Source organism: Gorilla gorilla, chromosome 11, assembly GCF_029281585.2.
Source record: "Gorilla gorilla gorilla isolate KB3781 chromosome 11, NHGRI_mGorGor1-v2.1_pri, whole genome shotgun sequence".
Classification (NCBI taxonomy): Eukaryota; Metazoa; Chordata; class Mammalia; order Primates; family Hominidae; genus Gorilla; species Gorilla gorilla.
In genome coordinates, this window is record NC_073235.2 from 135,057,885 (window position 1) to 135,070,875 (window position 12,991).

The 12,991-nt window shown below is 54.6% G+C and overlaps 1 protein-coding gene and 1 long non-coding RNA gene across 2 annotated transcripts; one reads left to right on the forward strand and one right to left on the reverse strand.

Moving 5' to 3' along the window:
• Window positions 1–4,319: 4,319 nt before the first annotated feature.
• Window positions 4,320–10,872, reverse strand: LOC134756626 (uncharacterized). The gene is made up of 3 exons (XR_010129516.1): window positions 8,782–10,872; window positions 6,227–6,438; window positions 4,320–4,987 (listed from the first exon to the last, which is right to left on the reverse strand). It is a non-coding gene; the product is annotated as an uncharacterized lncRNA (long non-coding RNA).
• On the forward strand, window positions 8,638–11,626 carry LOC101132628 (alkaline phosphatase, placental type). Its single transcript, XM_063694696.1, is given in 12 exon segments — window positions 8,638–8,710; window positions 8,808–8,924; window positions 9,037–9,152; window positions 9,350–9,366; window positions 9,368–9,522; window positions 9,599–9,771; window positions 10,021–10,155; window positions 10,255–10,327; window positions 10,458–10,592; window positions 10,675–10,866; window positions 11,086–11,202; window positions 11,328–11,626. Coding segments are annotated over 12 exon segments (1,602 nt in total).
• The last annotated feature ends 1,365 nt before the right edge of the window (window positions 11,627–12,991 follow it).

A 12,991-nucleotide genomic window follows, 5' to 3' on the forward strand; every position in this document is an offset into this window, starting at 1 on the left:
TATATATAGGCCCTGTACCAAATGGGAGTGATGGTGTATTTAATAACTCTTTGATACCTTATGTTACCAAATATAAAGGCCAGGCGCAGTGGGTCACACCTGTAATCCCTGCACTTTGGGAGGCCGAGGTGGGTAGATCACCTGAGGTCAGGAGTTTGAGACCAGCCTGGCCAACCTGGTGAAACCCCATCTCTACTAACAATACAAAAATTACCTGGGCATGGTGGCAGGTGCCTATAATCCCAGCTACTTGGGAGGCTGAGGCAGAAGAATCTCTTGAACCCGGGCGGGGGAGGAGTGGGGGGCAGAGGTTGGAGTGAGCCTAGATGGCGCCGCTTCACTCCAGCCTGGGCAAAAGAGCGAAACTCCTTCTCAAACACACACACACACACACACACACACACACACACACCCCACTTTCTCTGTTGCTCAGGCTAGAGTGCGATGATGTGATCATAGCTCACTGCAGCCTCGACCAGGCCGACTCAAGGCGACTTCCTGCCTCAGCCTCCCTGGCAGCTGGGACTACAGGTGCATGCACAACCACCACACCCAGCTAATTGTAATTTTTTGGAGACAAGGTTTTGCCATGTTGTCCAGGCTGGTCTCAAGCTAATGGGCTCAAGGGATCCTTCAGCCTTGTCCTTCCAAAGTGATAGGATTATAGGCATGAGCCACTGTGTCTGGCCTTCCTTTAAAAATTTTGAAAACTTGGCCAAGCTTGGTGGCTCATGCCTGTAATCTCAGCACTTTGGGAGGCTGATGTGGGCGGATCATTTGAGATCAGGAGTTCGAGACCAGCCTGGTCAACATGGTGAAATCCTGTCTCTACTAAAAATACAGAAATTAGCCAGGTGTGGTGGTGGGCACCTGTAATCCCAGCTACTCGGGAGGCTGAGGGAGGAGAATCACTTGAGCCGGGAGGCAGAGGTTGCGGTGAGCAGAGATTGCGCCACAGCACTCCAACCTGAGTGACAGAGCAAGACTCTGTCTCAAAATAAATAAATAAAATAAAATAAAATTGAAAACTTGCCAATAAGGGAGTGAAACTGTTACCTTGAATGGAGTCCCTAAAGCTAGCCCAGTTTTGGCCATGTCTGCAGTGATTAATTTGTGTTTCATTTCAAAAGAATCCTCAGGCTTCACAATCTGGGGATGGTCGGTGTGTTTCCATCATGCTTGAGCAAAGGACCGTAGCATGTGCATCCTGGGGAGCATGAACCATTGCTCCCATTCCCGGATATCCTGTTACTTGAGGGTTTTTCCTCCCCAGAAACAAGCTGGATCATATATAAAACAATGAGGAGATGCAATACCTAGTCTCCCTGAGTCTGTTTCCAACAGGCTATAGTTCTCTGCAGACGTGCCTCTCCGCTCTTTGAAACTGTGGAACTAAGCTGGGCATGGTGGCATGAGCCTGTAATCCCAGCACTTTGGGAGGCCAAATGAGGCAGGGGGATCGCTTGAGGCCAGGAATTTGAGGCTGCAGTGAACTTTGATCCTGCTACTGCACTCCAGCCTGGGCAAAAGGGCAAGACCCCATCTTCATATATATATAGATAGATAGATGGAGTTTCACTCGTTGCCCAGGCTGGAGTGCAGTGGCGCGATCTCGGCTCACAGCAAACTCTGCCTCACAGGTTCAAGCAATTCTTCTGCCTCAGCCTCCCGAGTAGCTGAGGTTACAGGCATGAGCCACCATGCCTGGCTAATTTTGTGTTTTTTAGTAGAGGTGGGGTTTATCCATTTTGGTCAGGCTGGTCTCGAACTCCTGACCTTAGGTGATCCACCTGCCTGGGCCTCCAAAAGTGCTGGGATTACAGGCATGAGCCACCACGCCCAGCCAAAAAATATTTTTAAAATTAAATTTTGAGGCTGGACATGTTGGCTCACGCCTGTAATCCCAGCACTTTGGAAGCCGAGGCAGGCGTATCATTTGAGGTCAGAAGTTTGAGACCAGCCTGGCCAACAAGGTGAAACCCCATCTGTACTAAAAATACAAAAATTAGCCAGGCGTGGTGGTTCACACCTGTAATCCCAGCTACTCGGGAGGCTGAGGCAGGAGAATCGCTTGAACCTGAGGTGGAGGTTGCGGTGAGCCAACATTGAGCCACTGGACTCCAGCCTGGGTGACAGAGCGAGATGCTTATCTCAAATTAAAAAAAAAAAATTAAATTAAATTTTGAAACCAGGGGACCAAGTTCTGTTGAAGACCTGGAAATTCCAGTAGGGTGGAGATCAGTGCAACCACCGTGGTCGGCACTTTTGAGGTGCTGCTGAGCACCCACTCATCTGTGGGTGCTGCGGATTTACTACACCCAGATAAAGCCAGTGTTTCTGGAGTTCCTCCACGGGAAACTGGTAGAGTTCAAAGCCCAGCCAAAGACCCTAAGAAATCATAAAGGGAACATACGCTTTTCTGGCTGTTACTGTTCTCCAGTGCCTTCTTGCCTCTGGATGGAAGGACAGCTCACTGCTTAGTATTTCACAAGCTGTTGCTTCATCCGCCAACTCATCCACTGTTGGATGTGTCACCGAAGCCAATCTGTCCTGGATCACAGCGACCCCTTAACCCAACAGTTCACAGCTTTTTGCATGTCCCTATCTGAACATCCAAAGACCCCTAAAAGAATTGTGGACTGGACTGAGTACTCCTTACGTGGACCCTTTTAGGGACCACGAAGCCCCCGTTTCTATTGGGCATCCCAGATGGGCTATTCCCTTACCCTTGCTAAAAGAAGGCGAGCTCCTCTTTTCCCTTGATGGTGAGCCAGAGAGCACTCCGTCTGATAGGCAGGCCTTAATGAGTCACGAAGTCTTTCGGGCAGGTGTGGCTTTGCCTGGATGTAGTAATAACCTAACTGATTCCTAGTTAGAAAGGACAGCCTTAGTGACTGCTGCTACCCAAGACACAGACCTGTGCTCCTGAGGGCTGCCCTATGGATCCAAGCAAGCTAAATGGCGGCTGCTATGGCTGCCCAGCAAGTCCCTAGACTCCTTAGCTGGACTAGTTTTATTATTATTATTATTATTATTATTATTTTATCGAGACAGAGTCTCGCTTAGTCACCCAGGCTGGAGTACAGTGGTGCAATCTCAGCTCACTGCCACCTCCGCCTCCCGGGTTCAAGCGATTCTGCTGCCTCAGCCTCCCATGTAGCTGGGATTACAGGCGTGTACCACCACAAATACCCTGCTAATTTTTGTATTTTTAGTAGAGATGGGGTTTCACCATATTGGCGAGGCTGGTCTGGAACTCCTGGCCTCAAGTGATCCGCCCACCTCAGCCTCCCAAAGTGCTGGGATTACAGGCGTGAGCCACCATGCCCAGCCTGGAGTAGTTTTAGATAACCACATAGCTGTGCACTGTTTGCTTGCTGAACAAGGGGAGTGTGTGGAATCGCCAGCTCGTCTTGCTGTTCCCACAGTAATGTATCAACTGAAGTGGACATGCATGTTGAAATGACAAGACAGCAAGCCTCCTGGTGGCCTAGACTGCTTTTCAGGAGTATGTGGGTTTTTTTGGTTGTTGTTTTGTTTTGGCAGGGTCTCACTCTGCTGCCCGGGCTGGAGTAGAGTGACACAATCTCAGCTCACTGCAGCCTCGACCTCCTGGGTTCAAGCAATCCTCCCGACTCAGCCTCCCAAGTAGCTGGGACTACAGGCATATGCCACCATGCCCAGCTAATTTTTACATTTTTTGGTAGAGACAGTGTCTTGCCATGTTGCCCAGGCTGGTCTCAAAGTCCTGGGTTCCAGCAATCAACCCACCTCGGCCTCCTATAAAGACGTGAGCCACTGCAGAAGGCTGAGGCAGGAGAATTGCTGACATATCCAGTTTCTTAGAAAAAAACATTTAATAGAGACTTACAAACAGAAGCTATGTCTGGGTCTCAGGTGGCGGTGAGACAAGATGGTAGCTTTACCCCCCAAGACCGAGGGCCACAGGGGAGGGGTGACCTCAAAGGGATGTGTAGGACAATTGAAATATGATAACATCAAAGTTGTTTTGTCCTAAGGGCAGGATTTACGGGAAGTAGGTGCTCCCGCACTAGAAACACGACATGAACGGGAAATCTCAGAGGCCCTCCGAGAACTGGCATTCATCAACCTGGTAGATCAGGCCCCAAGATGGAATTGCTTTGACACCCACACCACCTGAAATAATCTGGAGTACTGTTGGCAGCTGATGTGAGACTTCGGTTCCTGTCTTCTTAGCTTAAAATAATTTAAACAAGAGACGCAACAGCAAAGGAGATGCAGCATACAATAATTTATTGCAAAAGAAAAAGAACATCTTGAAAGTGAAGTGCAGAATAGGCAGAGAGAAGAATTCAGGGCAGGCTGCTCATAAAGATGAGACAGCAAAGGTTGGCACTAGGGAGGCTCCCTTTATGGAAATCTTACATGATTATTCATGAGGGGTTGGGAAGAGGTGTTGCTAGTAAGCATGTTCTGGCCAAAAGCTAGTAAGCACCTGGCCAAAAGCTATTAAAAGAAAAGGAGTGTCAAAAAATTTAGGCCATGCTGGGGGTGGAGGCTCACACCTGTAATCACAGCACTTTGGGAGGAGAGGCTTAAGCCCAGGACTTCCAGACCAGCCTGGGCAACATGGTGAAACCCCATCTCTACCAAAAATGCAAAAATTAAATGGGCAAGGTGGCACACACCTGTAGTCCCCACTACTCGGGAGGCTGAGGTGGAAGAATCTCTTGGGCCCAGGAGGTTAAGGCTGCAGTGAGCCGTGATTCCCCCACTGCACTCCATCCTGGGCTACGGAGCAAGACTCTGTCCCAAAAAACAAAGTCAATGGTTCCCTTTGGTGGGGAAGGAAGAAGTGGGGTTTGAATGGGGGGCGGGGTACATATGGGGAGATCCTGGCCGTAGTCAATTTCTTGATCTGAGTGGTATTACTTTGGCGTTCAATTCTGTAACTCTTCTTTAGGCCATATCTTTCTGTTTTCTGCAGTTTTAATGTTTGACATATCTCAAAAGGAAAGAAAGAAAAGGAAGGAACAAGCTTGCCATTTGATCCAGATTAGATGCAACTGTTCCAGCTGCATTTTCCATTTTCATCTCAGCCAGTATTTTTCAAAATGTGACATGCACGTATTTCCAAAGGGCGGTACTGAAACAGGATAGGTAATCAAGGAAGTGACCATGTTCTTGGGATGCAGCAAGCGTGGTGACCGCACAGTCAACACAATAAGCCTCAGCATTCGAATTGTAATTGAGCTAATTCAAGCAAAGCTATCTTCAGTGGGGACTTTTCTTTCTAGAGAGCATGCACATTTTGATTTTACCTATCCTCAAACTGACCCTTTGCTCATTATAATAGTAAAAAGCGCACCCCAGGTGGAGATTTAAGAAGCTAATGAGACATGCAACGTATGAACCAGCATGTACAGCTACTCACGCCTGTAATCCCAGCACTTTGGGAGGCCGAGGTGGGCAGATCACTTGAGGTCAGGAGTTCGAGACCAGCCTGGCCGACACTGTGAAAACCCATCTCTGCTAAAAATACAAAAATCAGCCAGGCGCAGTGGCTTACGCCTGTAATCCCAACACTGTGGAAGGCCAAGGCAGGTGGATAGCCTGAGGTCAGGAGTTCGAGACCAGCTTGGCCAACATGGTGAAACCCCATCTCCGCTAAAAATACAAAATGAGTCAGGTGTGGTAGCAGGTGCCTGTAATCCCAGCTACTCGGGAGGCTGAGGTGGGAGAATCCCTTGAACCTGGGAGGTGGAGCAGTGAGCAGAGATCTCACCACTGCACTCCAACCTGGGCGACAGAGCGAGATTCCATCTCTAAAACAAGTAAATAAACAAAAATAAAAAATAAAAATACAAAAACTAGCTGGGCGTGCTGGCGGGCGCCTGTAATCCCAGCTACTCAAGAGGCTGAGGCAGGAGAATCGCTTGAACCTGGGAGGTGGAGGTTGCAGTGAGCTGAGATGGCGCCACTGCACTCCAGCCTGGGGGACAGAGTGGGACTCCATCTCAAAAAAATAAAAATAAATAAATAAATAAATAAATTAATAATATAAAATAGAAACAGGGTCTTGCTATGTTGCTCACTCTGTGGTGAATTTTTTCAGGTGCTGAGCAAGACTGGAGACCAGACACACACCAATGTCACTTGCAGTAAACAAAGGATATTTGTCCACATTCAAAGTCTATGGTGACACCCTGGCCACATGGGGATGCTTGGCCACCCTGCCTCCTACCTTCATGCCAGAGTCGCCTGTCATAATGTCTGGTTACAGCCCTTCCTCTGAGGTCCAGGGATTTCAAAGCAGAAGCAGCAGGTCTTCCCCGGCTGGAGGAAGAGCCAAAGCCTCCATTCCTGGGATTCTTGGTTGCTGTTACCTGGAGCAAGGGGAGGCCCAGGCTGTGGCGTGTATTCTCAGAGGATTGGTCGTCTTGGTCCTTCTGTTTCCTGGGAAGGAAGGGCTGGTCCTGTAGGGCCCCATCTAGATCCCTTAGCACCCTCTACCACCTGATGCCCTTGGGGATACCAAGCTCTGTGCAGTCCAGACCATGTTCCAGCTCAGTGCCCACCTTACAGGCATGCGCCACCATGCCTGGCTAATTTTGTATTTTTTAGTAGAGATGGGGTTTATCCATGTTGGTAAGGCTGGTCTTGAACTCCCGACCTCAGGTGATCCACCTGCCTTGGCCTCCCAAAGTGGCCGGGCAGGGCTGAATTCGCCCCCTCGCCAGCTACTGCCAACCACGGATGAATGGCTTCTGCCTGCCTCCTGCCCTCCAGATCTTACCAGGGCATTTCACTGGGAAATATGGCAACAGCCCTTGCCACTCAGGGGACAGCATGGCAGGGGCTGGGAAAGAATGTTGTTGCCAAACGACAACACCCAGCTGGGCCCAGTGACTCACACTTGTGATCCCAGTGGTCTGAGCGGCTGAGGCAGGAGGATCACTTGAAGCCAGGAGTTTGAGAGCAGCCTGGGCAACACAGTGAGACTCTACAAAACAAAACAAAAAAAATTAGCCAGGCATGGTGGCTGGTGCCAATAAGCCCAGCTACTGGGGAGGCTGAGGCTAAGGCTGAGGCAGTGAGCCATGATCATGCCACCGCAGTCCAGCCTGGTGACAAATGAGACCCTGCCTCAAAAAAAAAAAAAGAGGAAGGTGAGCGCAGTGGCTCATGTCTGTAAATCCAGACACTTTGGGAGGCTGAGGTGGAGGTTCGAGACCAGCCTGGGCAACATAGCAAAACCATGTCTTTACACAAAATAAAAATGAGTCAGGTGTGGTGGCACATGCCATTGGTGCCAGCTACGTGAGAGGCTGAGGTGGGAAGATTGCTTGAGCCTGGGAGGTCCGAAGCTGCAGGGAGCCGTAACTCAGGCATCACACTCCAACCTGGCTGACAGAATGGGACCCTGTCTCCAAAACCAAAAGATTCCAGCTCGAAACATAATTGTGGGGTGGCGGCAAAAGCTCCTGACTGGCCTTGACTTTAGAGTGAATCAATGAATTAATTAAGGGCCTGCCTGTTAGTGAGTCTCCTCTGAAATTTAGCCCAGAAATTTCCTAACTCAGCAAGATGAAGCAGGAGGTAGAAGGAACTAAGGGGGCAACAAGCAGGAAGAAGGAATGTCCCCATGAGGGTGACATCTTCCCTGAGAGCCCCAGGACGACCAGCAGGAAGCCAGGCGGGGGGCAGGCAGGAGGACTCCAGAAAGCTCGGCCTGAGGGGAGGCCCGTGGGGGTGGTGGGGAGTGGTGCAGGGAAGGCAGAGGCTGAGCAGCAGGTGAGGTCCCCTGGGTTTTGGGGGCCAAGCCTGGGGCTCAGGGCGAGCAAGCATGAGTGGAGAAGCGGCTGCTGTGGTTGGGCTGGGGTGGACTCCCCACCTGCGTCGTCCAAACATTAGTGTGAGTGCACCCACACAAACACATACACAATCACACACAACATGTGAGCAATGGGTAGGACTGGTCTGGCCCCACTCAGTGCTGTCACCATTGGCCCCACAGCTGCCCACAGCCCTAGAGCTCTGGGCCCAGATTCCTGCCAGCCCCACCTGTCCAGGCCAAGGTAAGATGATGGAGCAAGGGGGTGCCAGGGCAGCAAAGCCCCCCACGTGCCCCTTTCCCACAGGGCCCAGGCTCCTGGCATCAGGAGGCTGAACCCAGGCCCTGGCCCAGACTGTGTGCTTCCAGCCTCCCCTCCTCTCGACACCAGAACAGAGCCTGGCCCCAGCTTCTGGGAAATATAGAAAAAAATGGGTGAATGATCCAGTGACAGGGTGTCTTGTTCCACACAAGACACAGTGAGCAGGGGTTGGGGGAGGGGCTCCTGGCTGCAGGAGGCACACCACACTCACCCAAATGGCATCTGTACTCAATACCGCACCCTTCCCTGGGGGACACCTGGTCCCAACCTGAGCTGCCTTTCTCAGGACCCGAGCCCCAGCCCGGCCCAGCCCAGCCACACCCTGCCACTCCCTTCAGCCAGTGTGGCTTCAGGTCAAGAGGCTAGGTAGGGTCAAGGTGGCAACAAGGGGAGAAGCTGGGACACAGTTCTCCCTGATTTAAACCCAGGCAGCCTGGAGTGCAGCTCATACTCCATACCCAGAATTCCTGCCTCGCCACTGTCCTGCTGCCCTCCAGACATGCTGGGGCCCTGCATGCTGCTGCTGCTGCTGCTGGGCCTGAGGCTACAGCTCTCCCTGGGCATCATCCCAGGTAACGAGGCTCCCCCAGCTGCCCCTACACACACACACACATACACAGGGCACCCCCCAGCCCAGGCTGACCTGATCTTTGCTCTCCCCCTGGCCAGTTGAGGAGGAGAACCCGGACTTCTGGAACCGCCAGGCAGCCGAGGCCCTGGGTGCCGCCAAGAAGCTGCAGCCTGCACAGACAGCCGCCAAGAACCTCATCATCTTCCTGGGCGACGGTGAGTGAGCCAGCCCTTCCAGCCCCGCAGCCCTCACAGCCCCAGTGCCCGGACCCTCAGTGGTTCCAGGACAGCCCTGGGGAGCAAGCCTCACACATTTCTGCTCCTTCAGGGATGGGGGTGTCTACGGTGACAGCTGCCAGGATCCTAAAGGGGCAGAAGAAGGACAAACTGGGGCCTGAGATCCCCCTGGCCATGGACCGCTTCCCATACGTGGCTCTGTCCAAGGTAAGGGCTGGGCCACTTCAGAGTTCTCCAAGCAGAGAAGGGGAATCCTGGCTATGGAGTGTGGTAGGAGGGAGGGACCCTAAACAGCTGGGGCTCCAGTAAGGAGTTAGAGGCAGTTGGAATCCCAGAGGACAGAGATCAGGGTCTGGGTCTCCGTGTCTGCCCCAGAGAAGAGCTCAGAGTGTCTCTGTCCCCAGACATACAATGTAGACAAACGTGCCAGACAGTGCAGCCACAGCCACGGCCTACCTGTGCGGGGTCAAGGGTAACTTCCAGACCATCGGCTTGAGTGCAGCCGCCTGCTTTAACCAGTGCAACACGACACGCGGCAACGAGGTCATCTCCGTGATGAATCGGGCCAAGAAAGCAGGTGAGCTGCGACCTGCTGCTGGGTCACGGCCAGGTCACAGACCTTGGTCACATATACTGACCTCTGACACCCTTAGGGAAGTCAGTGGGAGTGGTAACCACCACATGGGTGCAGCACGCCTCACCAGCCGGCGCCTACGCCCACACGGTGAACCGCAACTGGTACTCGGACGCCGACGTGCCTGCCTCGGCCCGCCAGGAGGGGTGCCAGGACATCGCCACGCAGCTCATCTCCAACATGGACATTGACGTGCGACCCCAGGGCCAAGGGCTGGGGCTGGGCAGAGAGTAGCAGGGAGGGGGCACCAGCTCAGACCCAGGCAACCAAAAGCCTTATCTGGGCCAGCAGGGTCTGGAGGTGGGGTTGGGGGCGTAGAAGGCGCAGCCCAGGCTGGGCCATTCCCACAGCCTTGGGGAGGGGAGTCAGGGGCTGTGCATGAGGAGGGGGCACGGGGCCAGCCAGGGCCCCAAATCCACCTGCCCCATCCTCTGTTCCCAGGTGATCCTAGGTGGAGGCCGAAAGTACATGTTTCCCATGGGGACCCCAGACCCTGAGTACCCAGATGACTACAGCCAAGGTGGGACCAGGCTGGACGGGAAGAATCTGGTGCAGGAATGGCTGGCGAAGCACCAGGTGATGGGGGCTGGCGGGTGCAGGGGGCACAGCAGGGGGAGGGCAGAGGTGTGGGGCTGGGGGCTGTGGGCTGAGGCCTGGCTCTCTCCCTCCCCACAGGGTGCCCGGTACGTGTGGAACCGCACTGAGCTCATGCAGGCTTCCCTGGACCCGTCTGTGACCCATCTCATGGGTAATGACCCCCTTCCTGCCCTGGCATCCCTCAGATGGCCTCAGATGGCACCTTCTGAGCCTGTGTGCACATCCGCCAGCACCCTCCCACCCCCAGCCTGCCAGTCACCACAGGACCCCTTGTCCCACAGGTCTCTTTGAGCCTGGAGACATGAAATACGAGATCCACCGAGACTCCACGCTGGACCCCTCCCTGATGGAGATGACAGAGGCTGCCCTGCGCCTGCTGAGCAGGAACCCCCGCGGCTTCTTCCTCTTCGTGGAGGGTGCGTGGTGGCCCCTGGGGAGTGGGGGTTGGGGGTTGGAGCAGGGCAGGCTCAGCATCTCCCCCCTCTGGCCTTCCTGCAGGTGGTCGCATCGACCATGGTCATCATGAAAGCAGGGCTTACCGGGCACTGACTGAGACGATCATGTTCGACGACGCCATTGAGAGGGCGGGCCAGCTCACCAGCGAGGAGGACACGCTGAGCCTCGTCACTGCTGACCACTCCCACGTCTTCTCCTTCGGAGGCTACCCCCTGCGAGGGAGCTCCATCTTCGGTAGGCCTGGGGAAAGTGACAGGTGCTGCTGCAGCAATTAAGTGGGTGAAATCTGAGCCTCAGTCTCCTCCTCTGTCAAATGGGAGTAATGCTGGCACCAGCCCTGTAGGGTCTCCTGAGGACTAAGCCCCTGACCAGGCAAAACGTGGCGGTGCCTAGCACGTGGGAGACACTCCACAGCTGTGTTCAGCTCAACCACAGGGACCCCTCTCTCTGCAGGGCTGGCCCCTGGCAAGGCCCGGGACAGGAAGGCCTACACGGTCCTCCTATACGGAAACGGTCCAGGCTATGTGCTCAAGGACGGCGCCCGGCCGGATGTTACCGAGAGCGAGAGCGGTGAGTGCCGCGGGGTGGCCCCCTGAGGGGGACCAGGGTGCCAAGGATGGGGGGCTGGCGGGAAGCGGTCACCTCTTGTCTGCCTGGAACTGAGCCCTCCTACTGAAAATGAACCCTCCAACCAGGGAGCCCCGAGTATCGGCAGCAGTCAGCAGTGCCCCTGGACGGAGAGACCCACGCAGGCGAGGACGTGGCGGTGTTCGCGCGCGGCCCGCAGGCGCACCTGGTTCACGGCGTGCAGGAGCAGACCTTCATAGCGCACGTCATGGCCTTCGCTGCCTGCCTGGAGCCCTACACCGCCTGCGACCTGGCGCCCCCCGCCGGCACCACCGACGCCGCGCACCCGGGGCCGTCCGGGGTCCCCGCTTCGCTGCCTCTGCTGGCCGGGACCCTGCTGCTGCTGGGGACGGCCACTGCTCCCTGAGTGTCCCGTCCCTGGGGCTCCTGCTTCCCCATCCCGGAGTTCTCCTGCTCCCCACCTCCTGTCGTCCTGCCCGGCCTCCAGCCCGAGTCGTCATCTCCGGAGTCCCTATACAGAGGTCCTGCCATGGAACCTTCCCCTCCCCGTGCGCTCTGGGGACTGAGCCCATGACACCAAACCTGCCCCTTGGCTGCTCTCAGACTCCCTGCCCCAACCCCAGGGACTGCAGGTTGTGCCCTGTGGCTGCCTGCACCCCAGGAAAGGAGGGGGCTCAGGCCATCCAGCCCCCACCTACAGCCCAGTGGGTACCAGGTAGGCTCCCTTCCTGGGGAAAAGAAGCACCCAGACCCCGCGCCCCGCTGATCTTTGCTTCAGTCCTTGAATCACTTGTGGGACTTGAGGACTCAGGATCTTCAGGACGCCTGGAGAAGGGTGGTTTCCTGCCACCCTGCTGGCCAAGGAGGCTCCTGGGGTGGGGATCACCAGGGGGATTTTGACACAGCCTTCGGCTGCCCCCCACTAAGCTAATTCCACACCCCTGTACCCCCCCAAGGGGCCCTCTGCCTCATGGCAAAGGCTTGCCCCAAATCACAACTTCTCAGATGTTCCATACCCCCAAATGCCAATTTCAGCACCCAACTGAGATCCGAGGAGCTCCTGGGAAGCCCTGGGTGCAGGACAGTGGTCGAGAGCCAAAGGTCCCTCCCCAGACATCTGGACACTGGGCATAGATTTCTCAAGAAGGAAGACTCCCCTGCCTCCCCAGGGCCTCTGCTCTCCTGGGAGACAAAGCAATAATAAAAGGAAGTGTTTGTAATCCCAGCACTTTGGGAGGCCGAGGTGGGCGGATCATGAGGTCAGGAGATGGAGACCATCCTGGCTAACACGGTGAAACCCCTTATCTATGCACCTGTAGTCCCAGCTACCCAGGAGGCTGAAGCAGGATAATCGCTTGAACCCGGGCGGCGGAGGTTGCAGTGAGCCGAGGTCATGCCACTGCACTGCAGCCTGGGCGACAGAGCAAGATTCTGCCTCAAAAATAAACAAATAAATTTTAAAAATAAATAAATAATAAAAGGAAGTGTTAGACAATGTAATGCCAGTACTACTTCCTAGGAGGAAAATCATGAGTGCCTTTGGGCACAGTGTCTGGAGGGGTGGATAACGCAGGCCAGGAGGGGCTGCTGAGGAGCAGATGATTGAGCAGGAGACCTAAACAGAGTGGGGCTTGAGCAAGGCAGAACAGCAGTGCCAAGGCCCTGGGGCAGCACCAGCAGGTGCCCTGGGAGGCCAAGGGCTGGATCAGAGGGTGGGTGGGTAGAGGAGTAAATCTGAGGGGTCAAGAGGGTGGGTAGTGTTGGGGAGTGT